This window comes from Pocillopora damicornis, chromosome 2 (assembly GCF_964200805.1).
Source record: "Pocillopora damicornis chromosome 2, jaPocDami1.2, whole genome shotgun sequence".
Lineage (NCBI taxonomy): Eukaryota > Metazoa > Cnidaria > Anthozoa > Scleractinia > Pocilloporidae > Pocillopora > Pocillopora damicornis.
The window spans coordinates 26764599-26790956 of record NC_142671.1 but is presented as its reverse complement, the minus strand read 5'-3'; the positions used below and the strand labels follow the sequence as shown (position 1 = coordinate 26790956).

Here is a 26358-nt window from a genome sequence, read left to right as displayed (position 1 = left end):
ATTTAAGGCTTAAGATGAGTAGCACAATCACCATACCCACTTCTGTAACATGTATGGAAAATGTGAAAATTGCTAGTTTGGGACAAAATCACTTCTTTAGGTCTGTTTTAAACTCACATTTATTATTACAACTGATTTATTTCAAACTATTTTATTTTTGTCACATTTGATTCAAATTTGTATTTACCCATAATCCCTTGTGGGTATGGCCTTTTTCACAAATAATCAATTTTGAGTTCACTGACACAGTAAAAAGTAGAAATAATAACATTTTGTATTACATGGAGGCTAGTATCTCCCTAGTGAGATCAACTGGCACTCTAAAAACTGACTTTCTGCCTCTTTTTATAACTTGAAGATCACATCACCATTTTTCTCTTGGAAATTCAGCTCTCTTTTTGCGATTCTTTTCATTATATTTTAGATTCCTTAGCCTATTCTTTTCCTGCTTTTTCCTCCTCCACTCTTTGATCCTCGCAAGCTTTTCTTCCTTTTCGTTAACCATACCTCTTGTCAAGCGCACTTGTCGTGACCGGAAGCGAGTTGTGTTACCTTTTTATGTTACGTGCATGAACTGATTGCGAAACGCGTGATTGTAACAATAGGCTATTCATCTTAAGGATAAAATATAGAATTACAGACAGATGAGATCGATTTTGGAGAGAGAATACTACGACGTGTACCCACAAAGTGAGAACTGTAAATCGTGAGAAATATTAAATCTGGTGAAAATCTTCATACGCGAGAGTTTCCTTTGTCGGCGAGCACCATTTCCCGACACACTTGAAGCGATATTTACAGATGGCTAAATCTCAGAAACATTATTGAGCTTGAAGACCCCCGATCCTTGATAACGTCGCAGAAACCAAAATAGGAAAGGTTACCAAGATATTTTCGACACAGAGATGAAAAGATGAAGTCGAAAATGGCGGAGCAAATAGCAGATTTCATAGCGCTTTTGGTGGCATTTGTGGCGAGACTCCGTTCTCAATATGGCGTCAACATGGTAAAAAGCGTAGCGACTTGGTCAAAAGTGAATATTTTGGCCGTTTCTAAAGATATGGACCCGAAAACTTGGAAATGACAAGAGAAACTTATGAGCATTGAAGTGTAATCGATTTCGAAACCCGACTTTGCCGTGTTTGAAGTATATTAGCGAAGGAGAAGGTAAGTTGATGAAAAATATTATTGCGTAATCAGGTTTTACAAAACCGTAGCGACTGTTTTACACTGATATTTCTCCGTTTATAGTCAATCCTTTAGACTGATTTTTCGCTATTTTAGAACACCAAGTATGAGCATTTGGTTAATGTGTTTTTGTTCCCACAGGATTCCAGTTCAGTCATTCTACGGACAACAACTTGGTGTACTTCCAAATTCTGAAACCCAGCGTTACACAAAGGATACGTAAGAATGATGAATCTTTTCTATGCGTTTTAATAAACTTGAAATGTCAAAGTTTTGCTCAAATGTAGTGTTTATTGTGTGTTATCATTAGGTGTAATTTGTTTGCTCAAACGAGCTTTCTTTTCAGTGAAAAATGTATTTAAAAAATTTTACCACTGAGATTGTGTTACGCGTTACAACCAAAATTGGCTCGATTTTTTCATCTTTCACGGGTATTTTCTCAAAGACAGTAATGTGGTTTTCTGATTTTTTTGCTTTTACTATAATCAATAAGAACAATTTTACCTGTAAGCAAAGATTTGGCTTCAATGAAAATGTAAAACAGAAGAAATCATTGAAAGTTTGCAGTCAACCCCCTATGGGCATGGTGATTGTGCTACTCATCTTAAGTAAGATAAAAGGCTAGTGTTTCAACAATAAATTCTATGTACTATTACAAAATTAGAAAATGAAAATGCAGCAACTAAACTTACAGTTTTTTTTGTCTGAACTATGCGACTGCTAAACAACAACTAACTAACTTACCAGTAGTTAAGACTTAAATTCTAGCATGCAGTGTTTTGTTTGGCTGTCCTAACGGACTGCATTAATTTTAATGACCAAGTATTCACCAGGCCCTGGTTGTTCAAAGCTGGGTTAAGGTAATCCAGGGTTAGTGTGAAATTTGATTTCAGGTCTGAAAACTTTAAGAGAAAATTCAGTTCAAATCTTTTTGCTTGCAATTTGATCATTGGATGTTCTAAAAAGAATAGTGAAAATTTTCCCCAAAAGACTTTTGAACAAAGAAATAAAGAAAGCTGGATTAAAATTTAACCCTGGGTTAGAGCTAATCGGCCTTTGAACAACTGGGCCCAGAACAGTTAGGTTGAGTTTTACAACTGCTAAGGGAAGGAGAATGATGGCAGAAAATATATGAACTTTTCCACATGCAGTATAAAGCCTTGTCAGAGAGGTGGATGCTGACCAAACATCAGCTGCCAAAGGCACATGTTAACCTTAACATTACTTAATAAAATAATATTTCAATAAATATAGTTAGCAGCACCTGTGAGCAATATCAAAAGAATCCTGTGTTCTGATTGGCTGGAGGGGCCATCTTGCCCATTAAACAAGAGAAAATGTGAAGAGGACCAACAAAGTTTGTAAGTTTTTCACAATGTTAGTGATGAAGTTGTGTTTTTATGGACCTGGACTGTCTTAGTCTACAGAAATGCCAAAAAAAAAAAAGAACTTGGCCAACATTCAGTCAAGATGGCTGAACATTCAGCGCAAGATCACATGTGCTGTAATCTAAGAAATACAGGCATCCATGAGGATACCAAGTGATAAGTCAACAAAGTTTTCTGCTTGAGATCTTGTACTGATTTCAGGACAATATTCCACTGTGATAAGAATACATGAAAGTCATATATTTGTACTGCGGAAAATACATTTTAAGCAAATGAAGATCATCACAGTATATACTCAACTTAAGCAGTTGAGAAATAAGGCCTGAAAAAAAAATTCAGGCTTGAACAGGAATCGAACCCATGACCTCTGCGAATACTGGCGCATATACTGTGATGATCTTCATTTGCTTACAATATTCCACTGTCTAATACAAATGATCATTTACTGTGAAAATTTTATGTCCAGTGACAGAAGGCAGCTTTGTCCTTTGTACAGCAAGATATGCACCAGCAAATCTATGGGGAGATTTCATTTCTTGATCAATGTACAGAACTCCAAGATTTGTCAAGTTGAATAGTTCTTTCCGTTGTCCATATCTGGTTTCAGTACAAAATAACTCCCATATTGACTGTACATTCGCACATTGTATGAATTTCAAAACATTCATGTGCTCTCCTGAGTTGATTTTAAGGTGAATTTTTTCGGTGCATGTGCGAGAGAAATCCCAAAACTCCTCTGTTCCTGCAACTTCTAATTGAAGTGTGTCGAAACTTGCATACAGCCCAAACTCTTCTCTTCCAACTTGGGGCTTGCATTGTTTTCGGATGTCAACAGTATAATTACTGTCAAACAATAACGGGAACTTTCGTTCAGTTTGCTCCAGATCAATGATTTGTTTCATGGCTAAGTGAGTTGCTGCAGTAATAGCGCCATGCACTGTACAACCATTGGCCTTACAGCAACTTACTAAAGCCATTGTTTGTTCTTTAGTTAAGCATCGAGGTATTGCGTGCGTGGTCCGTGCCAGTGAATCCCGAACATTTGGAGGAAACTTTAATAAATATAAATTTGCTATCTTGGGTTTGCGAATCATAGCGCTTAGCTTACTGCACCACACGAACAGCGGAATATGAAGTCTTTCTAAGATATTTGGTTCAGTTAGATTCAATGTCATGCGCTCGAGTGTTGAACGAAACGCCAGAGTTTCAACTTTCATAGCCTTCCCGTTGTACAGTGCGCCTAGGAATTGAAGCAGTTTGTTTTTAAATTCAAACACAGATCGGGCATCGCAAATAATATGATGGAAAGTAAACAACAATGAATTTTTGTAGAGAATTCCTTCACCTTTGCGTGCAGTAGTCTCCCTGAGTAGTGTTACACGCCACAAAGGCCCTTTCTCAGTGTGAAATGGTGCACAATTGATATGTTCGTCAAACGCACTCATCCAGTTTTCTGAATCTACGTCCATTCTTGTTTGAAATTCCAAACTTTGCGGGTCTTCCATCTCTTCAAAATATGGCTGGTTCAAATGATCAACTGTTACACGCATTCGTAATAAAGGGAATCGTTCGGACAACATCAGCAGGGCCGTCTTCAGATGCCCTACATCAAGTTTTATCCTCGATTCCAGCAGGAGCACAGTGTTAAGATTGCAAATGTTACTTCCGGAGGCACTCGCTAAGAAGTATTCTTCAAAGGAACCAAGTCGACGAGAAAGCTTTCCAGTTGTTGTGTAAAAAATTTCGTCATCCCTCCGATGCAATAGATGGTGACGAATCAGGCACGCAATGCCCACTGCAAGAACGACTGAAAAACATAAAATAAGAGGTGAAAGCGACGGGAACACTGAGATTAACATCGTCAACGATCCCATTTCAATCTCGGGTGAGACCTAATTTAGCAGTTAGAAGCGAAATAGTTTTTAACCCCCTGATATGAACTTGGCGTAGTATGTCACACCCTTTAAAGGTCATGAGATACCAGGAAATCCTCATCATTTGGAGCAATCTCGAGCCCAGGGTCAAATTGACATTGACAAGCAATTGACATTTACATTTCGGTGAGCATACCGCTGACAAGGAGCCTAAATGACCCTGAGCTCGAGATTGAAATTCGAGATACAATTTCGGCGGACCTGAAATAATTAGTAATTCAATAGGCCGTATTTCGAATTGTTTTGGTGAAAACGTCTGTTAACTATTTACGAGCACTAATTCAAGGGTTATTCAGAGCGACTGCATGTAAAAAACGCTTAAACCTCAATTATTTTATGCAAGTTTCCAGTTGAAGAGCGTACTTTGGTGGCTCAGAAGAAGGTGGCAAACGGGGAGTTCCAATCACACATCACGCTGAATTTTTCTAAATCACGCATCACGGAAAAAATTTTTTTTAACCAACCACACGTCACATGAAAAGGAGTAAGTACGCTAAGCTAATACTGTAAGATTTAAATCTATAACGGATGTATAATTAAAGATTATATTACATCCAGCGTTTTTTATCCTGGAATGAATAGCGTATCACTTGACTTTCATGTTGCTTTTTGCTAGACATTGAAATAAAGACGACTTACTTGTTGAAACTAGACGCTCCGAGAGCGTTTACTCGGGCTTCGTATTGCAACATCAAATAGTACTTTACAAGTATCAAACACAGAAAAAGAGAAATTAAAGAATCAGGATATTTAATACAAGAGTTAAGCTTACGTATTTACTATTTGAGTTCATCAATAGTTTGTTGTTTGCCTCACCTTCGAAGGGTGTTCACGAATATTTTTTAATTTTTTCAATTCGACACCTGAGGTGTTCGTCTGGGCGTCACAGTCATCATAGTTTGTTGTTTAATAAGTCAGTAATCGTAGTTTTGACAGTGTTTTCGTAGTTTGAACTCATATATGGCATATTGAATTGGTTATCTCGCGAGTACGAACTTTGCTAGTTTGCTAGTTTGGCCATGTTTCAATTTGCGGCCACCCGTGGCTCCAAGAGAAAAAATTTTGTGTACCACTAACTGGTACACAAAATTTTTCCTTGTGTACTGGCTCATTACTTACATTATCATTTTCACGGGCGGCATAAAATGACACCAAAACTCTAACGTTTGGGTCGACATTCTTTCACATCTTTCATCCGATGGATTCGGATACGGATACTTTCTGGTCTTTCTGGACACGATCTGACGCACTACCATGACCAGGCGGTCAACAAAAATAACACTGAAGGTCAAAGTCCTTGTGCAGATGTTAACTATATTAAAGGGCATGTAAACCCAAAAAACGTTCATTTTCTTTTCACATAGATGTTTAGTAAATATATCAAGTACACCAAAGGTACCATTCGTTTATTCTCAAAAGTCCATTTTCATATTGTAAAAGCTCTTCCAAATAATTCGAAACATTCGCCATCTTGAATGGCGCCATCTTTCCTGTGACGTCACGGGTGGATCCTCCAAAGTCTCGTTTTATAATCGCGTGAGGCACGAAGGAGTCTTTTCTACAGCTGTTGTTTGCTGGTCTCGTCATGATTTTTTTACGTACAGTTTGCTTCAATATAATCAATTTTTTCGTAATGGTGAAGCGTTGTGCCGTCCAGTTTTGTACTGATTCAAACAAAACTGGGCATACAATGCAAATATTTCCAAATGACGCAAATTTGAAGCGACAATTTGTGAAATTTGTTCAAGTGAAAATAGCCGATTTCGTCGAGCCGAAGCAAACACAAACAGGGTTGGATAATTATGAAGGCCACACAAGGAAATGCACATGATACAACTTGTTTTATCGATGGAAATGCTTCTGAGATGCAGGATATTGTTTACCGCGTAAGATAGCACAGCGACCCTAAAGTGTTTGCTGAGATATCCCCAACACCAACGAACAAGCTATCTGTAGGCAATTTAGCGAAATTTCCTGCCAGGAAAGAAGCGAAAAATAACTAGCTCTAGTATTGTATTATTAAATCAATGGCAGAAACAACTCAAGTAAATCGATCTCAAAATGTAACAAAACAGATGAAACAGAAAATATTTAGCTTAGTCGTTTCTGGTGTGATTATCTGTGCTTTACTGCTGCCTGTAAGCGTACTTGGCCGTCTCCAGCACCCAGAAATCGAGGCAAATTGACTGAAAACCTGGATGCTCAGTGATACAACTTATCTGGGTTTCAGGCCATTTTGCCACAATTGCCCGATTTCCGTACAACAAACACTTTCATGACTGTCGGCATTGGTTGACAAGTTCCACACTCGCACCTTTGATAATTTTATATAAAACACTCTCAGAAGCTCAAGTTTAAAAAAATTCTGTTGCATTCCTTTAGATTGTACCCTCGCTGTATTGCATTTTCATGTCAAATACAAATAAATCACAAAGTAAATTAAATACCAGTCTGAGTTTCCGAGACGGTCGCATCGCTGTCGACATGTTCTGTACTGTCTTCGTGCGGATCGCTTCGGTGAACCCTACGCGGCGGACGTGGCCCAGACTCTCCTATAGATTCTGGATTATCCCCAGCGCTGTCATGTACTAAGCTTAAGGCATTCGAGTCGCTACCTTCTGAAAAAACATCTTCCGAAATATCGCTACTTACACGAACTCCCACACCAGTTCTACTGGGAAATATGTGTTGCGCAATATTTTGGTTCCACCGCTTACGTCACGACTTCTACCGGAAATGGAATTTCAGTTGATAATGCCGATTTTCTCCTAAAATAAGTCGAATTGGACAAAACTAATTTCAAATTCGTTTTCTACGCCACTTTTTACATAGTATAAGAAAAACATGTATTTTTGGGTTTACATGCCCTTTAACTATGTCCATTGTGTTACGACTGTTAAGATCCACCACGAAGATCAAAGACATTAAAGGTCAAGCAAAGGTCAGCATAGGACAGCAAAGGACGGAAAATAACAGAAAACAGTGTCACAGCTGCCACGGTTTATTGATCTTTGCTAAGGCTCTATTTACTTTGAATGATTGGTATCCTTCTAGGTCGAAGAGCGTTCACTTATCTCGGAAATCTAATTTGTAAGTCTAGTAAATCACGAGTCACGCGCTTGTAAAATAGCAAATCACGCATCTCGTTGCGATGTCCGGTCCCGCGTCACGCGGATAGTGGGTTCAATCACGCGTCACCCTGCAAATTTTGGGCCATCACGCGTAACGCAAAAACCCTTTGCCACCCTCTCAGAAGAGTCGAACACAAAACATTTACCAGAATGCAAATCAGTTTCACAAAAACACTGTTAGTTTATCAAAACTAAAATGACTTTTCCAAAGCACAACTCAACTTACTAAAACACAAATCTAACCTGTTTGTGATCAACATAACTTGATAACGTCAAGAAGCCAGAGCGAGTGGCATCCGAACTCGAGATAACTATAACTAAAAAATGCAAGTACCTTTGATTGGAGAAAACTCAACCTCGTTCTCAAGACTTCACCTCCGCGCCCCCCCCCCCCCCTCCACCATTCCCTCTAACCCCATCCCAGAAATTGGAAGGATGGAGAAAAAGAAACACCGAGAAAGATCAAGAAACAGTACAATTTTGCACTTCTATGCCAAACAATGTCCCTGCTGATTCTTGAGAATCGTACATTTCATATTTCGTGGTCATTTTAGAGACCTCTATACAACGAGTAAGTCCAATAGATGACTAACAAAGCGAATTCCAAATATGTTATACAATATGGATATGTAAATGGACAGGAGCAATAAACTCCTGAAATGGATTAATGAAGTAAGAGCGCTTATGATAAAAACAAAATAGGAAAGCGCACACTCCCAAGCGTTCCCCCGCTGCTCTCCTGACACCTATTGGCTAGTAGCGGTTACACTTGACCTTCTATCGTATTTCAGACCATAACAAGTTTAGGCATGCTCATTCGACTGAATACTTTTGCACTGGTCTGGAACATTCTCAAATGACTGAGGACGTATAACTTTGCCGCCTTTGAACCTGCATTGTGAAAACATTCCTGAGAGTGTTTGAAATTCAGGATTTTCAGCGGTTTTCAGGTCAGTAAACAAATGCCCAATAAGAACATGTATTTCCAAGATTATTGAGTGCAGTGAAGTATGCGTTAACTTTTGCCTAAAACCGACAGTCTCAGAACCTTGCCTCCTTTGATTTAGTGATGACTAACTTTGGCAATGCAGATGAATGTCACAAGACACGAAGGAGGTATTATGCAACATGAAATCTTATCGTACAAATTCGAGATGATACATTCAAACCAGACAGTCTCAGAGTGGTATCTGTTTTAATTCAGTGATGATTGTTTTTTGCAAAACAAAACCATGTCACAAAAGATTTAGGAAGCCTTATTAAGATTGAAAATTTAGCGCTCTAAGTAGGTTTACCGAAGGTTTGACTTCTCTGTTATAAGAAATGTTACCAGATCAAAATCAAATCGTCGGAGTTTCTTCATCCATCGAAAGTAACTTTCTAAGTTGGCAAAACTTTACAATCATCGTCTTTACTCTGGGCTAGACTAAACTTGGTCACCCTAAATTGATGAAAAAACATTTCACGGTATGTCAGAAAAATTCATAGAATAATTAATCTAGCGCGGCATTTTGAACTGATCCTGACATTTCACTTTCTAATATAGTTGACACAGCTTTTCTAATATTATGAATATTTTGAATTTCAAAAACGTCCCCTAGGAAACTCCTCCAGGCAGATACAACAGTTCTGTTTGAGTCTCTTTTAGCATTTATGAGGAAAATTATATATTCTACTTGATGGTCTATTTTTAAAAGTTGTATCGATTTCTTTCCTGTTTTAGTATTAATTAAGAATTACAAATAGAGACGCGGCTTATATGCAAATGATGATATTTACTGAAACGAGAACTTTTTTGCCTTAGATTTTATTTATGTTTTTCCCCGAGGCAAAAGATCAACTGTGAGAATCAAATTTAACAAAAACAAACCCACTTTCTAAGAAAATGTGGGCGATTTTGTATCATGAACCCTTCGGACGAATGAAGCTTTTATCTCGCGCTCCTAGATTCTCTGTCGTCTCGCAAAGCAAAACGGGATGTGTTGTTTCGACTCAATCCGTCGTGAGCCTATATCTGCATCAGTTATATCATCTCACCTACGTCTGATGATAATTTTCAATGCGCTCTTGTAAGCAAATTTTATAACATGATGCGATAGAGCTTCATGTCAGCTTACCGTGTTTTAAGTCTAAAAATGGAGTATAAAGCAAAATTTTGGCCTGAAATCAAACCTTCAAGAGGTGACATTAAAGCTAACTATCTCTTATCTCAAGACAACCGTCGGTTTTAAGTGGCTCTTGACTTGAGGGGGCACTGTGATATTCGCTCGTATATCATCCTCGTCCCTATTTCGAGACTCTTCAAGCTCACCAAGCAAATTTTACCAAAATGGTTCAGTTAATCGAATTGAAACCCTAAAAATTCTAATCCAAAACGGTTTGCCTTAGTCCTTACCAATCTTTGAAAAACCGCTCCACATTCGATCACGTGACGCGTTGAATGGACCAGAAATTCCGCTTACACCGTATCAGCGAAATACAATCGGAGAGGCCGAAGAGTTTCCGATTTGTGATGGCCGAGGGAAAGGCCGGAATAGCTGAGCTCGAATGGCGCTATCTAACGGAAGCGTACTCAAGATATTGCACATCTAGAAGAGGGAACACTTGAATGCTAAATGAGGGTCATGTATCTGTTATCAGAAGTTATTAAACCATTCATTTTATGTCGTTCACACCCCATCGCCATTGCGGAAAACTACGAACTTCCCGGCAACGAGTCGTGAAATTTTGCATTCTTGCCGATCGGGCGGTGCGGGCGATGTCAACGCCAGAGTCATAGCTTTTATCTTTTTTCATCTCTAAAGCCAAAAAAACTGGAATTCAATTAGCTAGGAATCCTCTTCTGATTTAACTGTTGATGACAAATCAAGAGAATGTAACTGGCAGTTTATATTCTTTTGCAATAAATATAAGCCTTTGTTTAAAAAAAAAAAAACAGATGTATGTTTTCGTCCTGTTACACGCTTTGACCGAAAAAAATTCTGTGATCTCATGTGGAGTTGACTGTACCTCACGCCCTCGGATTTCGCGTTCTGATGCCCTACCACAAAACTCTATTGTGAGTTAAGCCATCACCAGGTTCATATCTGTTAACTGAGTTGATAATATAAATCGGCCACCGTAAAATGATTTTCTAAAGCTGACGTTACAAGTGTTAACGAATAATAGAATAATTAGGAGGTAGCCGATGAAAGAACGAAACATGTTTTGTTTCCTTTATAATTCCCTAACAGGAGAGCTTTGACAATGACTTTCTGTTCTCTATTTTTAACTAAGTATTACCACATACTTGGATGTCGGAAAGTTGTATCATATGAGACGGAAACCACCGATTTTCAAAACGAAAATCCGACTTTCCACGCACTGTTGAGTAAGTTTCAAAGACTTCTTTAGTTCGCGCCATTAAAAAATTCTTATGCGCCCAAACGTCAACCCTAATTACAGTTCAAAAACACCGAAAATCTGCTCTTTAAGTGATCAATTCCGTTAGATACGCACTATGGCTCATTCCGGTTCGTTAGCGGAGACTGTGAAAGGTTGTACGGTAATCTATTACGCCAACGTGAACAAACAACAATTAAGCGACACACACTAGCTGGCTGTTCAAACGATTTTTATGAGATAATAGTTTGATAAAAGCTGTTTTTTTTTTCAACTCGGTATTTTTTAAGCCCAGTCGTATATCTGGCAGAAACTGTTATCAGATATGTAACTGGCCAAATCTTATCGCAGTCGCGTTAGGGAGCATTTTCCAGTCTTCACCCAGTGCATGCAAACAATTTTTCCAATGCCATAAAGTCTTCCATCTAATTTCCCTCGTGAAATTCAAAGAATCACGCATCAATATTATACTGTCGTCTTAAAATAACTGGTTGGTCAAGTGGAAAGATCTCAATTCCAGAACAGATTACCTCCCTCTGTCATGAGCGGTCGACCAAAGACAAGTAGAAACCTTAGCTAGATATCAACTTGGCGGCGAAGGGTCCGATATCAGCTTTGATACCTATTCAGCCTGGGGTTTTATTTTACCACAAAGTCAATTAGTCTAAAAACGCAAAATTTCGTGATCTATCTCAAACGGATTGTTGTTTATTGAGGTCGTTTAGGTCTTTTGTCAACATTTCCAGCGCGTTCGTAATAGCCTACGTGACGTTCCGGGGGTTTCAGTCGTCGGTTTGGCAAATTGGTTCAGGAAATTACTCCCGCCTATGGGTTCCTTGTACGCGAACGCTACAGCTTTCTGGCACTGAAGAGATTAATCATTATAATGTAATTTTCTGGAGGTGATCTAAACGTTTGAGTCCACAAAACACTTAAAGAAAACGTCATTTTAAGGCAACGAAATGAAAGAAATTTGAGGTAAGTTCAACAGCTATAAATGAATAGCGAAGGTGTAACTTTTGTTTAAAGCTGAAAGGGGAAAATAATGTCGAATCGTTTTTAATTACACACTTGAGTTGAAGACATGCATTTTTTGGATGGACTTTCTTGTAATGGGCTTACTTTTAAAACGTTTCGTTTGTTTTCAAGGCTTTTCTTGTGAATACAGCATAACGACTTGACAATTTTATTTCAAAACTGAATATCACTGAAGAATACGATCCAAGTTGACAAATAGGGAGTTTTAGGTAGTTATTCAGATCAGTTGGAAAACTTTTTGTGGGTTCTGACATGAAAGTAGGAAACGGTTAATATGCGTGTAAAGAAAACATCATGCCACTAAAACACGACTACAAAAAACTACAAACAAACAAAACGTGACCTCGATCAACTTTTTGTTTGCTCCACTTATGGCCTACCAATTCGAACGCACGAGAAATGTTAATGAGGGCTGATGCTATGAGTTATCGCAGGCCGGGGTTATATTAAGCGTGATAGGTCCTGCATGCGAATTAAAAATACGTCGAAAAAATGCCGGCTAAAGGCCTACCTCACCAGGAAGTGTAGACTGCTAGATCTAAACAGGAGTGCGTATAAATAATCTGTTATTTTTTTTTCATATAATATTTGACAAGACTGTAAAAAAAATGAAGTTCAGAAATGTTGGTGGTAGGCGGTGTTCAGCACTGACATGACCCCTTCCGGTTGACCTCGAGTAAACAAGCTACTTTAGGATCAACACCCTGGTGTTGTTTCTCTTGAAAAGGCTTAAGCTGTTTTAAGACAAAGAAACAAAGAAGACGTTTGTAGTTAACGTTAAGCAAATGTGGAAAGTTTTAAATCCCTCTCACCAAAATCAAACTAGCCCTATCTTAAATCATGCAATTTAGCAAGAGAAAGACGACTTCATCATGGGTTTTCTAAGCGTATTTTATCGTGAGAAACGTGTATTTTTTTTACATTTTTTGCCTTCAACCTTAGACGCCGAGGGCGAAATATGCATTAATTGCCAAAGTTTGTTCTCTGTTCGACGTCGATAAGTATTGTTGAAAGATCACCTTCTCATAATCATGTCATCAGTTAATTGCGGATGCAACGTGTAGCTGTTCTGGAAAAAGTTTCCTAAATAGACATCCTTTATAGCTCACACAAGTTATGCAAGAAACTTGGTCGATGTCAACGATGCAGAGTAATCTAAGACACAGAGATGAGTATCAACTCGTACCTCGAATTACAACTTTTAGAGTTCTCACTGCTTCAGCTGAAAATCCTAATAACGACTTATCATAACTATATTTCTAAACAAACATTGGTGCTTCCGTCCTCCTCCGGCAAAAATGTTGCGTCCAAGCCATCGGATGCCTGATCCTGAATCGCTCATTTTGGAACGATTTTAAAGTATTGTTTTTTTCAGACTGTTTTCTGCCAGGGCATGTACGTCGATCTGCTGCTTTCATTGACTCCATTCGGCGATACATAAATACCTGAAATATCTTTTTGCAGATTATTGACACAATCTCAAAAAACCCAGATCATATATAAAGTTATCTTTCAGCGCCATGTCTAGCCTTACAAGGGAATCAAACGATTCTTCCGCTTTCAATTACGATGAAATTTTTTCCAGCAGGACATGGCGCTATTTTATCGTGAAATGTCCAACGGTATTTTATCATGTAATGACAGGCTTTCTTTGCTCTGTCCGACTTCGTGTCTCGTGGATTTTTTCCCATGAAGTAACATGAAAAGAGGTCACTTTTAAGCCGCTTTCACTTGAAAATCACCATCAAAAATCTTAAGTCTGCCGATTGACTCTCAGTTGGTCAGAGGGTCTCCAGAGTTTCTCATCAGAGTTTCACCTCCTTTCGTTGTATGTGTGAAAGCCGGTATTGTCAAAATAAAAAAAACAAGAAAGAGAGAAAAACATACTTTTTACTGACGTGATCTGGAGCAGTTGAAACCGGCTGAAGGTAGGAACTCTGGAATTTTTTTCCCTAATTTTTAAGATTAAATATGGTCAAACCGCACCTTCATGCGTAAAAACTGCCTCTTGCTACAAAAAAAAAAAAAAAAGACCGAGCAAAATTGGACTCTTTTGGTCTTTGTGTTTGCTTTTTTGCGTTGAAAGTCTTAACTCCTGCGGTGGTTAGCCTTGTACGAGCGGAAATAAGCTCTTGGGACTAACTTCGTGCAGCTAAAATCCTCTGCTGGCAACTGCACTAAGAGGGTTCAACCATCCTAAACAACTTCTATCTTAAGTGGTTAAGATAAGTTCTCTTTGTATTCATATCAAAATTTTCACGGAAGGTTAATCACCTCCTCCATGGTTCTCAGACAATAATTGTTGATGCATTCTCTCGATGCGCAAGAAGAACAAGGCGTCTTTCATGAGTACTAATTTACGTCGATGTCCTCTATACTTTTCTTCTGGCAACGCACACAGCACATTTTAATTGGATCATTTGCGGCCACCAGCAGTCGCCAAACGCAAGGTCACCGCTGACGCTTTATCATCAAGGTCACCATCAACTACCTTGAATTTTATATCTGACATGTGTCCAAGTACAAATGGACAAAGAAATAATTTCGAGTCCTCCTTAACAAATAACGATCTTTCGTGCAATCACCACTAAACCAACAACAAACTGTGATCTTAAGTCGAGATTAAGTTGAACAGATCAACAGAATTACTGACAATAACGCGTGTGCTTTCCACAAAAACCTTAAAACACTTGCGTTACAGCGACGAAAGATTGAGTTTATTTTTTGACGTCATCAGACGTCAACATTTTTCATTTGTGTACCGTGTTGTATTCTTTTGTCCGCTCAATCACACGACACAGGAAAAACAAACAAGCGTCTTGATTTGCATTCTGGTAATAGCTTAATTCAACTCTCCATCTGATAATACGTATAATAGAGCATGTGAGTTGCGGGAAGCGGGCTAATATTCAGACAGCTGTTACTCATACTCCGCTTTCTCGAACAGGGGTCAACATCGAAGGACATCAATATGGCCACACTTGAGCAACTAAACCACCAAGAATCCCTTCTCAAGCAAAAAGTAAGTGCAATTCCTTTGTGTTAGCAGTAGTCAATCGTTCGTGTGGCTGAGAATATTTATATGTACTGATATCGATAGCTACAGGCGATCAACAAGACCTGATATATAAACTTCCAAATTTCTTGTTTAGAACAGGGCATCGTTAGAACCGCGTGAGTTGCAACGAAATTTGGCAGAATATTTCCACGAAACCATGTGCTGACTTATATTGAAGGAAATTTAAGTCGAGCTACTTTTTCGAGGGTTTATACTTGACTGCACATTACTGAGTTGGAGGCCTTAGCCGCAATTAGGGTAAAAAGCATACCATTGTATCAAAATATGTTATGTGCATAAATACCATATTTCATTGGGAACGTAGCTCTCAGCAATGTTAGTCTGTATTTTGCGTTATTGTCCAGTGAGGCTTTATAACACCGTCTTCCGATAACCACTATCTATTAAGGTTACTCTAAACAAAACGGACACGAAATAAACTTTAAAGCGCCGCACTACAAGCGGTACTCGCATCGCTGGATTGCCATGACTGCCACCATTCCGTTAGATCGTGTTTCATCGTTCTGTGAACTTCTGTTTTCTCCGGTGAAGAATACTGAGACCCTGGTGACAAAACATGATAATGGTTCAGAGCAAATGCTGACCCACGCTGCGAAGCAGTTATTTAGATTAACATACGACCTACATTGCATGTGATATAAAATGAATTATCTTTTACTACCAGTTTCGTATGGATCGAGTGTCGTTACACTGCAGTGCGAGTTATTTGAATTGATGTTATCGTTTAGTTTTGCTAGTATTTCTTTTAATCAAAGGAATCAAGGTTTATCGCTAATTAGGCTCATCTCAATGTAATTGTGCAAATGTTGATTGTTCATTTTAAATTTCACAGTTTTTTCTTCACCCCAAAGTTTCCATGTCTTCTTTGCATTACAGTGCAATCCGATTAAATATTAGAGTCGACGCCTCGGTAGAATTCTCTAATCCAAATTGACCTTGGTGTGGTACTTTCAGACGGTTACCGGTCTACGCGGCTTCGGTGAAAAATTCCATCGCATGAGGTTGAACTCATTGTATGGTTAAGTGTCACTTAGGAATCGAATATTAAACCGCGTCAATTTGCATTATAAATTACCACGCGTATTGTGTGCGCTTTGTATTGAAAATGTCTCAAACAAGAAATGTTTTCAGTCTAATTGGCGCATCTATCATTTGGTGAATTTTGCATCAGATAATGTTTAATAATTTGAAGAACTCGCTTCTATGCCCTCTGGAACACTTGTTATGCAATCTTGATCTTTGTCTTGAGGAAAAAAGCGCCTTTGTCGAGAAATCATTTAGGATTTTATTGAAATGCGCTCATTTTGCGCAACACGCAATGACGGATAAATGAACTATTTTTGAAAATGCGAGCTAATCAAAGGAAGAATAAATAACAATGCTTGAAATTTTTGTCAAGTGCCTACATCAGGAATCTTTAGAGAATAAAATGCTGCAGGGTATATATGACAGCATGTTGGATTTGGATTAAAAAAAACTAAATTGAAAACCTCGAAAAGATTTCGCAGCCTTGAAAAACAGACGACTGCCTTTCTTACATACAGTTTATTTACTTTTAGCAGAATAATGTTTACTTCTTGCTGGGTCCTCGTTAGGAAGTGTAAAAAAATATATATGGGTGTGTAATAACTACTTGTTTTGACCGCTGTGAATGATGTAAAACCTAAGTGTGTTTGGAACTGCTGTGGTCAGGCTTGACTGCTGGGGTTGAATAAAAGAGTGCCATAGACCCCCGCAGTTGCTTCAAAATCACATACCGCATTATACTTCAATATACTCGCTAAAGGAACGATTTACTGGAGTGTGACGAAGTTGCGTCTGCGAAAACTCTCTTAAACACTAAACAACATTAAAGATAATCACGGAATCCGATTGACCAATATATTCCTAATTATTTTTTACTGAAACGTGTTTATTTTGCATCTTTGTGCCATTGCATTTATTACATGGTTCAAGTCTTATTTAAGATATATCTAATTAATATAATTTGAGATATTACTTATAAAGCATTATAATTCGTTTATTTCCCAATAATCCGTGATACGGTATATTATTTCGTATAATCTCTCTTCAAAGCTCGTCTCTGACTAATCCATCCTTTTCTTGACCATTAAAGGCAATAAAATATTTTTGAGACACACTGATTTCACATTAATAGAAATATTTTGTTACCGTCGTTACCTCTGAAGCTAACCTTTGTAGAGCATCACGAAACTCCTGCGAAACCATTGCAATACTGCACCAAATTGGAATCGTCAAGGACACTTTTTGCCCGAGAAACCTCTCAACTCTCTTTTAAAAGTTTGCAAAAACTCTTCGATTGACGTCGTTGAAAAATATATTTTTATTCAAATTTAATGAACAGGTCGTCACTTAAATTCTTGGGAATATTCTGTAACTGATATCATTGTAAAGTCAACGTCTAGAACCATCGGAGAATTGGTGCAACTAAAACTATTAGTTATCAAGCGAAAGAATAGGCTGGCAAACGGTAATATGAATGATAACTATATTTTGATAAAGATTAGCACAAGTCAGTCTGGTTGTAATAAGGTACTTCGAGCATTATTCTGAACTGATCTTGATCGTATCGCACATGTGGGGCCCTTCTCACGTGGAATTCTATGTAATAGTCACTGTCGACTGTAATAGGTAATCATGTCAAAGAAATTTGCTGTCAGCACCAAGAGAGCGAAACGTGTTCGTAGCATTGCTCCGCAACTTCTCTCTTAAGAGAGCATTTTTACAGTAGTTAGTGAAATTTGGAAAGGTTTCGAACTCTTGAAGATTTTGTCCGGTAGAGTTTAGATCAATAAATTGGTGCTACTATGATGAAAACATAACAGCTCGGAGAGGTTGTTGGTTTCGAGAAAAAATGGCGCTGTGGCTAAATGCGAGTTGACATGTAAATGTTTATTTATAAATTCTCGATATCTGGGTAAGACAATTTTCCGAGAGTGATCAACTCAATGATCAACATTGCTTCGTTTCATCAGAAAAGTTGTGTGCTATTTTCATTTCGGTGTTAAACTTAATACATGTACTTTACTTAATACATGTCAGAGCGTCAGTTCACCAATTTACCACGGGACATTACTGGAATTCAAGCAATTAGGAGTATTTTGGAAATTATAACGGAAACATTTTAACTATTTTTGGTGATTAACATCACACTTAACTGGAAAGAAGTAATCTGTCTCTCCGAGAGAAGAAAAATCAGTTCTGGCAGAACAGGTTCTGTTAAACCACGCTGGAACAACACTTCTTAAGGACTGGGAATATTATCAAATTTTGTAAAATACCGGGTTTGAGAAGTTTCGAGAGGAAGTTTTGATTCAAAGAGGTTGTTAGGTAGCTCCTGAGGTGTATTAAAACTGACAGTTTAGCAGACCTCCATTGTAGCTTTCAAAACGCGCAGGTGAATTACGTTTTGTGGCCAAAAATGTTTAAATTTCTCCTCTCACGTCGAACTCTATGCTGTTACAACAATCTGGAAATTTTCACCTTGAATCCTAAGGTATGAAGAAAGCGCCAGGAACGATACATAAATATTAACTTCGAGTAAGGTCCTTAAATCCTTTAACCCCTAAGAGTGACTGGCATCCAATTTCTCCTCGCAATATCGTCTCTGAATCAAGCAGTAAGGCCACGAGAATAAAGGAAATTATCACTAACTAAAGAACCTCTTGATTGTTAAACAAATTCTCCTTGTCAATACCATAAGAAATGTCTAGAAAAAAGTATAGAGAATATGCCTACTGGTGTTGGGATGTAAAGGACTAACCTTTAACTGCCACGATTTCGTCCCATGATTGTCAATTCTCCTCATTAGCTGCTACATATTTCCTTGTGACGTAGTTACGAGAACTTTGTTTTAGATCAAGGTAACAACTTCTACCTGATCAAACTGAGTATCCGTATCACCTGTTTGCTGAATAATTAACATTTATTCCATAAGCGCGAGTTGGATTTGAGATAAATGGCCAACAAGGCGTGTAGCGCCGAGTTATCTCTAACCAATTTTGTATTCATTAAGTGCGAATGGAATAATTGATTCACTAAATTTCATGAAATCCTGGACGTATCGATATTTGGAGCTTTTTTTCTGCTCCAAAACAGTTGGCGCAATGCGTTTCCATGTAAGGTGACTTGGAAAATGAGCTGATAACCGGAGTCGAGTGAACCAATCATAACACTAGAAATGCAATATTTGGAGTATGGATATTTTAGGGAGAAGTCGAGGAGTATATGCAAACACTTTAAATGTAAATGAACAGCTCAGTTACCTCCAGAAATACGCGATTCTTACAGAGTTTGGTAGGTTTACCGAAATTTGTTTTTATTTTATATGGCCACGAAAGGCTAAATAATTTTCCACAAGAAAGTGCTGATTAACACATAAATCCATTGTTGTTGTTTTTTTTTGCAGCTCGAAGGAACAAAAAATATCACAGAACGAAGGAAACTCCGAGCGGAATTGCGATCTGTGAGGGACCAGAAAGAACAATTGACAGATGTTAATGCCAACGACACGAGAACAACTACCATGTCGTCAAAATTTACTATGTCCGTGAATAGCACAGAAAAAAGGAAGTACGAAGAAAGAACCATACGCGTTAACAGAGAAGAAAGTCCTGCCAGGAAAGAAAACGTTGCCCCACAACAGCCCAGAAGTGCACGAAGCACGTTTAGTTTCAAAATGACAGATAAAGACGAAGACAAAAGCGAAAGCCGCCAGACGGAAAGTAGCTCATGGAGACGTCAGACCAATCATGTGAAATCCAGCGTTGACGAGAAACGACCGCGGAAAGACCAAGACCTCAACAACAACACTGATGTGAAAAAGGCCGATAAAGAAACAGAAGTTCCGAAAAGAGTCTCGCGGAGGTCATCTTTGGCAGAATTGTTCAAAATTGAACATGAAGGGAAAAACAGAGAGCCAAAACCTACAAATCCTACCCCACCCCCACAAGCGACAGTATCTTCGTCACCAATGCTCAAGCGTATGCCTATGGAAACTCATCAGGATACGAAGACCAAGCAAGACTTGTTACAGAATCTAGGGCGGCTTCGTGGCCGGCGAAGGTCTGTTCGTGAGATCGAGAGGAAGGAGGAATTGGAAGGGTTGATGTACGTTAAGAGTGGCGACACAGTTAAACTAGTGAACACCTCACAAGGCGATGAACAGGTTAAAGAACAGAGAAAGGTTCGGCGCTCCTCGCGGAAAGAGAGCCATGAAAAGCTGAAGGTCGATGGAAACACTATCAGCAACCGCAACGAAACGGAATTATCGGCTATCCAGGAGAGCCCGCGATCTCCAAACGCAAAGAAACGATTTGGATTTGGCGATGAAGACAACGCAGCTCCAAAGAGGCTGGAAACTCCCCTTCAGAAAGAGGACGCTCCCAAGGCCAGAATTTGGCAACCCCCTCCACGCGCCAATACAAATGCGGAATCCAACCGCCCTGGAAGGCAGTGGTCTGATCCAGGCTCTCAGCGGGTTGGGCCTCCCAGGCCTAATTCATTCTTACCACCTAAAGCTAATGTAAGTTGCTATGTTTTGGATTTTTTTGAGACGGTTTTTTTTCGCCCTCTTAATGTATGAATAGGGAGCAACATTAGCCTCTTTTAAGTTAAAATTTACCGTCGGCTTGGAGATTTACAAACTAAAGTTTTGAAGTATTCCTGGATAATAGTGCACTGTCAAACTTTAGTAATGTAAGACTTCAGCCGAGAAGACTTCTTATTACAGTATTTTAAGTTGTTTTTTCCCAAGCGTGCGAACAGGCCAACATAATAAGCGCGTGGCAAGAGTGTTTCTCCGCCCGCGAGAAAGTACGAGGCCTTGAGAACGCGTGACTGCGAAAGATTTTCAAGAGGTCTAGTACTAATAATGAGGGACTATTAGTGCCAAACCCCTGGACTCGTCTCAAGTCTTTCCCGCGGGCATAGAAACGCACGGTCTGAAGCGCTTATAATAAGGGCCTGATCGCAATTTTGCTGAGTTGAAAAGCAAACGTTGAAATCAGTGATAACAATAGCAGTAGTAATAGTGTTGTTGTTGATGATGATGAAAGCCGATACCTGCGGGCTTACTATAGATTCTCAGGCAAATAAGGCTAAAATCGTTATTCAGGGTGTTTCCAAAACGGTACTGTGTTGCTTTGGTGACATATTGCATCGTGGAATAGAACTTATATTGTACAACTATCACTGAGAACTGGCGTCATGGAGTTCATTTTAGGAGCAAATGCTGAAAAGGTCTGATCAGATTCTTCGAACAATGGGAACCGAAACAAAAGGAAATCGCTTGTAATAATCTGAAAAAAATTAAAGTTACCATGTATATTGAAAAAAGAATAAAAACTGGGCCAAAGAGATGTTCACCTTATGTGTTTTTGTTGTTTTTTTTAACGTCGATTTTTTTTGTTCACGCAGGAGCCTCCTAAGTTTGGACGGTCAGGAGGAGGAGGAGGTGGCGGAATGGGCTCGGTGAAAGATCGTATGGCCTTCTTTAGAAAAGCTGCCGAGGACGAGAAAAAAGCAAAGGAGAAACAGTTCGTAGCTAAATCCCCAACAGCGCCTGTCAACAGGTTTACTGCCCCTTCACCCACCAGTCCTTCAGCCCCGTCACAAACAACGACGACGCCTGCCACCACTCCAACAAGCCTAACAGAAAAAGTCTCCCTTAAGAAGGCTCCGGATCCGAACAAGGCGTACGTAGGAACGTTTGATTACTTTACAATTGAGGAAGGGGATGGGAACGTTTGAAACCTTTACCACTCACAGTGCTACTGATTTAAAGTACATTAATACATTTCAGACGGCCTAAAAGTCGAGCTTTGACAAACGCAATTCGGTGATTTTGTAGTGATACTGAGATCTTCTCTTAACTTAGGGCCTAGGTTTGGATGTTTATTGCGCTCCATTAGTGGGTCGTTTTCGAGTATGCATCGTCGTCGTTCTACTTCCGTATTTACATTTCATAACATTTTCGCGGTTTGGTCACAACGTCTGCCAAATTAAATCTGTGTCCAACTGCAGTGCTTGCATAACCTAACGTACATAATTGGTGGTAGTGAATAAGTCGAAATTTTACCCTGGACGTGTATTTTTGGCGCTTTTTTTAACGGCTATTTCAATTGGAAAACCAACAAATTTAAGGTTTTGCATTTCGAAACCTGTTTTACCCTTATACCATTTCTTGTAGTGCTTGAGGATATGAAATATTCATGTGAGTGTTTTTTTGTGTGTGTGTGTTCTCTGCCAGTCCACGAGAGTTAAAAAAGAAACCTCAACTCAAAAGACAGATGTCAGTATCTTCGTTGATTTTGACGTGGTGTAAAGATGTCACGCAAGAATACGAGGTAAGAAGAGGCCGTAGTTCGCTTCAATAGTGTCACTCGAGATACATTGAAGGGGAAAGAAATGCTTTTTGTAACCGGAAAAGTACCACTACAAAATATTTCAATGTGCATCTCCATTTGAAATCTTGAAGGAGGAGCTAGTCAAACAATCAGACCAGCATCTGTATGTGAACCACCCAGTGTTGTTTACGTCATTAACATGTGCGGCCAGGTTGTTGAGTTATTTTCAAAATAGCGACGTCCATAAAAGAATTTTGCGCATATTTGAAGATAGTTTTTGATCTGATTTTTAACTATACGGGACATCCGAAGCGGTAAGTTTAAACAAAATAAAACATATGGTGTCTGAAGCGCGCTCAGCTTTCTTTTAAAAGAACAATGAGAAAGTATTCAATGGTGCATTCAAATCCCAGGTTCTCGCATTTTAGGAAATTTTCAAATTCATAATTTTCAATCCGTTCTAATCTTCTCCATCTTAAGCTATCTGTGTTCCTTCTGGTTTATTACCGCCTCGATTGCGTTTTCTCTATCTCACCGAACTAACATTGTGAAATCTTCAATAACAAGTAATTTTTGTTTGTTGTTTTCCAGGGAGTAAACATTACAAACTTCAGCGGAGCTTTTAGTAATGGTTTAGCGTTTTGTGCTTTGATCCATAAATTTAATCCAGACAAGTTTGACTACAACTCGCTATCCGCTGAAAATAGAGAATACAACTTTAAGCTGGCTTTCGAAACTGGAACGTAAGTTTTAACCTGTTATTCCGTAACATCAGTAAGCATATTCTCCATACTGTTCACTATATATTTCCTGAGGTGCTACACGGAGAATTTGTTCAACAGTCAAAAGCATCTTTAGAAAACTGAAAAGTTCAAGAAAATATTTTAGTGCGAAAGAGGGTTAGCTCAAATATTTTATCAAAGAAGTCATCGTGCATAAGAAATGATGTGTGTTTTCGTTCAAGAATGAAAAAAAATCGCGCTCACTTTTCTTTGTTCCCCCTGAAATTGTCTTAAAAAAGCCTTTTCTGTCGCTAGAATAGATCACTCACCGTGGAACGCACCAATGTTATGACTTCAGGTCGTGCAGCATATGAAAATACTTAAGACATAACATTATTAACTTGGTTGCTTTTTGTCAGTGAACAATTCGGGATCATTGACTTTATTTTTGTCATCTGTCTTGTTTAGTCTTGTCATTTTATTCGCCAAATTCGGGAAAGGGTGCCTTAGTCTTTTATCCAGGCTTCCCAAGATCAAACGGCTTTAGACCTCACGCATGAGCAAGATTTAAAGTGTTTTATAAGCAGCCAATCAGACAGCCGAAAACGCCTCAATGGCGGTGGCCTGCGATCATTATTAGCGCTGTAGGACGCTGGTTTCACCGCCCGTAGGAAGGTTGGAGACAAGTCGGTGAGAGGTTTGCCGAAAGTCTGGCATTAATAGCGAGGGGCTACAAGGACGGTATTGTTCTTTTCATTATACGCAATGCTAGGACTCTTGTAAACCTTTCGCCGGTTCGCGTGTCTCAAGGTCGCACAATTTTCCGCGAGCGAAGAAACGCCCTTGCTGAAGCGCTAATAATAAGGAGCTGCTCGCGAGCTATAATCGTGGCTGATTATTTAGTAATCAATTGTTTTTTTGTGTGTGTTCCTTTTTTCAGTTCTGTTGGGATACCTGCTCTCCTCGACGTCGAAGATATGGTTCGTCTCAAAAAACCGGAACCGCGCAGTGTCCAGTGTTACGTTCAAATGATATTTAGTAAATATCGACCAAAAGACATGGACATGTCTAATCTTATTATAGCTTGAATATCATTGTTAGAAATCAGTTCAATTGAATTTTGTAAAGCAGTAGGAAGTTATGTGTTATGGAGGTGCGAAAGTTTTTTTTTTTTGTCAGCATATCTCGTTCAGTGGACTAAACTTCAGTAGGCTTAATTGTGAATTTCAATCTGCTTTGTAGGAATTTTCTACTGATTTTCTTCTACTAATTTAATTACTTTGGCGTTCGCATTGCACTGGCTATCACTACATTTAAAGCTCGAAAGAAAAACACTCTTTTTACCGCCAATCAAACATGATAGCAGTGTAGACTACTGCTGTTTAAGTAATCTTACAAGTCTTGTACAACTGAACGGTACAAAAAGTGAAAGTGAAATGTGATCATCGCAGTAAATTTTCCAATTTAAGCAATTGGAAAGAAGAAGCCTGAAAAAAATCAGGGCTTCAACGGGATTCGAACCCGTGACTTCCGCGATACCGGTGCGATGCTCTACCAACTGAGCTATGAAGCCACACATTGGGAGCGAGATCAATTTATTGAGTTCATATCTTCCCGTGCAGTGAAATGATGTGAAGTTTTATATGAAATAATTCATATTTGTACTGCGGTTGTAGATGAAAGTGAAATGTGATCATCGCAGTAAATTTTCCAATTTAAGCAATTGGAAAGAATGTACTGCGATGATCACATTTCACTTTCATCTACAACCGCAGTACAAATATGAATTATTTCATATAAAACTTCACATGAACGGTATAAAGGCTCAAATTGAATGATCCTAATTGAACCCAGTTTCTTTACAACTCTTTTGAGCCCCTGAAACTTTGGGGTCTGGGGAAAAAAACAAATTAAGCAACAGAGACATTTATCTGGGTCGAATTTTGGGAAAATATCTATATCATACGAGATAATATTCATTCATTATTAAGATACATGAAGTTTGAAGCTGCCGGGTGCAAATAAGACATCATGTATTTATAGAGTGTACAAGAAACGCCTGTTTGTTTGGCATTTCAAATAATTTGAAAAAATTGATACAGTAGGTTTAGGTAGAGTTATTTTTTCTACAATTGTGCGATTGCGATTTTGTCAAGTAAAGAATTTTATTCAAAAGAATTGACTTTTACCTAAAAGTTGTCATTGTTTTATTGTTAGTTTTTTTATTTTATCTGAGAGTCAATTGTTTTCCGTGTGGGTCAGAATAAGCTGACAAGTGATGGCCAGCTTTCCACGCTTCAAAACAGTGAATCTTATTCACAAAGCCTTCGAGAAGGCTATCACTGGAGCTTCAACGCGAGCGGCGAAGCGTGCGCGTTCTGAGCCGGCACACAATGTGTACGCGCAAGGGGTCCGCGAGGGTGCTGACACTTACATTTCATGTAGCATTTTCGGTACCAAAACCTTAGAACACATCGGTCATACGAAGGGCATGCGCAAGGGATCAATTTTGGCCAGCCGCACCCAAATTTTCCGTACAAAAATTTCAAAGGAAAAGATAACAAAGACAACCGCTGTCACGTCAAATACTCAAAAGGAAAGCTCGAGACTTCGTACACAAATCCTATTTACCAACGGTTATCCTGCTAATTAATTTATCATTGTGTTTTGAGCTGTAACGAAAACGTTATACGGTTTACAAACACTGTGACTTCCTCGCTTGTGTGCGGGTTTGTTTATATGACGACTTGTTAGTGACTTCTAAAAATCCTTGAAAGTACGCCACTTAGCCATACATAGCCTCACCGAGCCAAGCACAGTGGCAAAATTAGTGCGCATGCTCGACGGATTTGGCGCGTTCGAGGAGCGTTTAGTGATTCTAGCGTGAATAAATTTTGTTGAGGAACGAACAGAACATCGTTATATAATATTTGGGATTGTATACTGATGTGAACCAAGTGGAAAAAATATAACGCAGTTTGTTCTTATAGAAAGGACTGAAGAGAAATTAGCGTTCATTTAATTATAGTTCATCAGTCAGTTGTTTGAAATTCATCCCGACAGCTAAAACGAGAGCAGTCGCTACGAACTTTGTAACAATGTTACGGATGCTTTACTTTAATCCCAAATT

At 38.8% G+C, this 26358-nt stretch overlaps 2 protein-coding genes and 2 long non-coding RNA genes across 7 annotated transcripts; 3 read left to right on the top strand and 1 right to left on the bottom strand.

The window, feature by feature from the left end:
* Window positions 1-545: 545 nt before the first annotated feature.
* Window positions 546-1470, top strand: LOC113680848 (uncharacterized). Its single transcript, XR_003447127.2, has 2 exons — window positions 546-1167; window positions 1330-1470. It is a non-coding gene; the product is annotated as an uncharacterized LOC113680848 (long non-coding RNA).
* Window positions 1471-1852: 382 nt separating this feature from the next.
* Window positions 1853-2451, top strand: LOC149050541 (uncharacterized). Its single transcript, XR_016184195.1, has 2 exons — window positions 1853-2021; window positions 2263-2451. It is a non-coding gene; the product is annotated as an uncharacterized LOC149050541 (long non-coding RNA).
* Window positions 2452-2896: 445 nt separating this feature from the next.
* On the bottom strand, window positions 2897-4581 carry LOC113673869 (uncharacterized). The gene has a single exon (XM_027190325.2). It carries the CDS (start codon window positions 4448-4450, stop codon window positions 3002-3004), a length of 1449 nt encoding a protein of 482 aa, XP_027046126.2. The 5' UTR covers window positions 4451-4581; the 3' UTR covers window positions 2897-3001.
* A 3839-nt stretch (window positions 4582-8420) lies between these two features.
* Window positions 8421-25423, top strand: LOC113673864 (uncharacterized). Of its 4 annotated transcripts, none has more exons than XM_089198104.1 (7): window positions 8421-8591; window positions 15008-15082; window positions 19569-20684; window positions 21578-21855; window positions 22410-22506; window positions 23098-23249; window positions 24169-25423. In XM_089198104.1, the coding sequence occupies exons 2-7, from the start codon at window positions 15032-15034 to the stop codon at window positions 24314-24316; spliced, it is 1842 nt and encodes a 613-aa protein (XP_089054230.1). In that variant the 5' UTR covers window positions 8421-8591; window positions 15008-15031; the 3' UTR covers window positions 24317-25423. The 4 variants fall into 4 exon arrangements, with proteins under 4 accessions (XP_089054230.1, XP_027046117.2, XP_027046119.2 ...); XM_027190316.2 differs by lacking the exon at window positions 8421-8591 and adding an exon at window positions 11689-12000; XM_027190318.2 differs by lacking the exon at window positions 8421-8591 and adding an exon at window positions 13784-13988.
* Window positions 25424-26358: the final 935 nt, after the last annotated feature.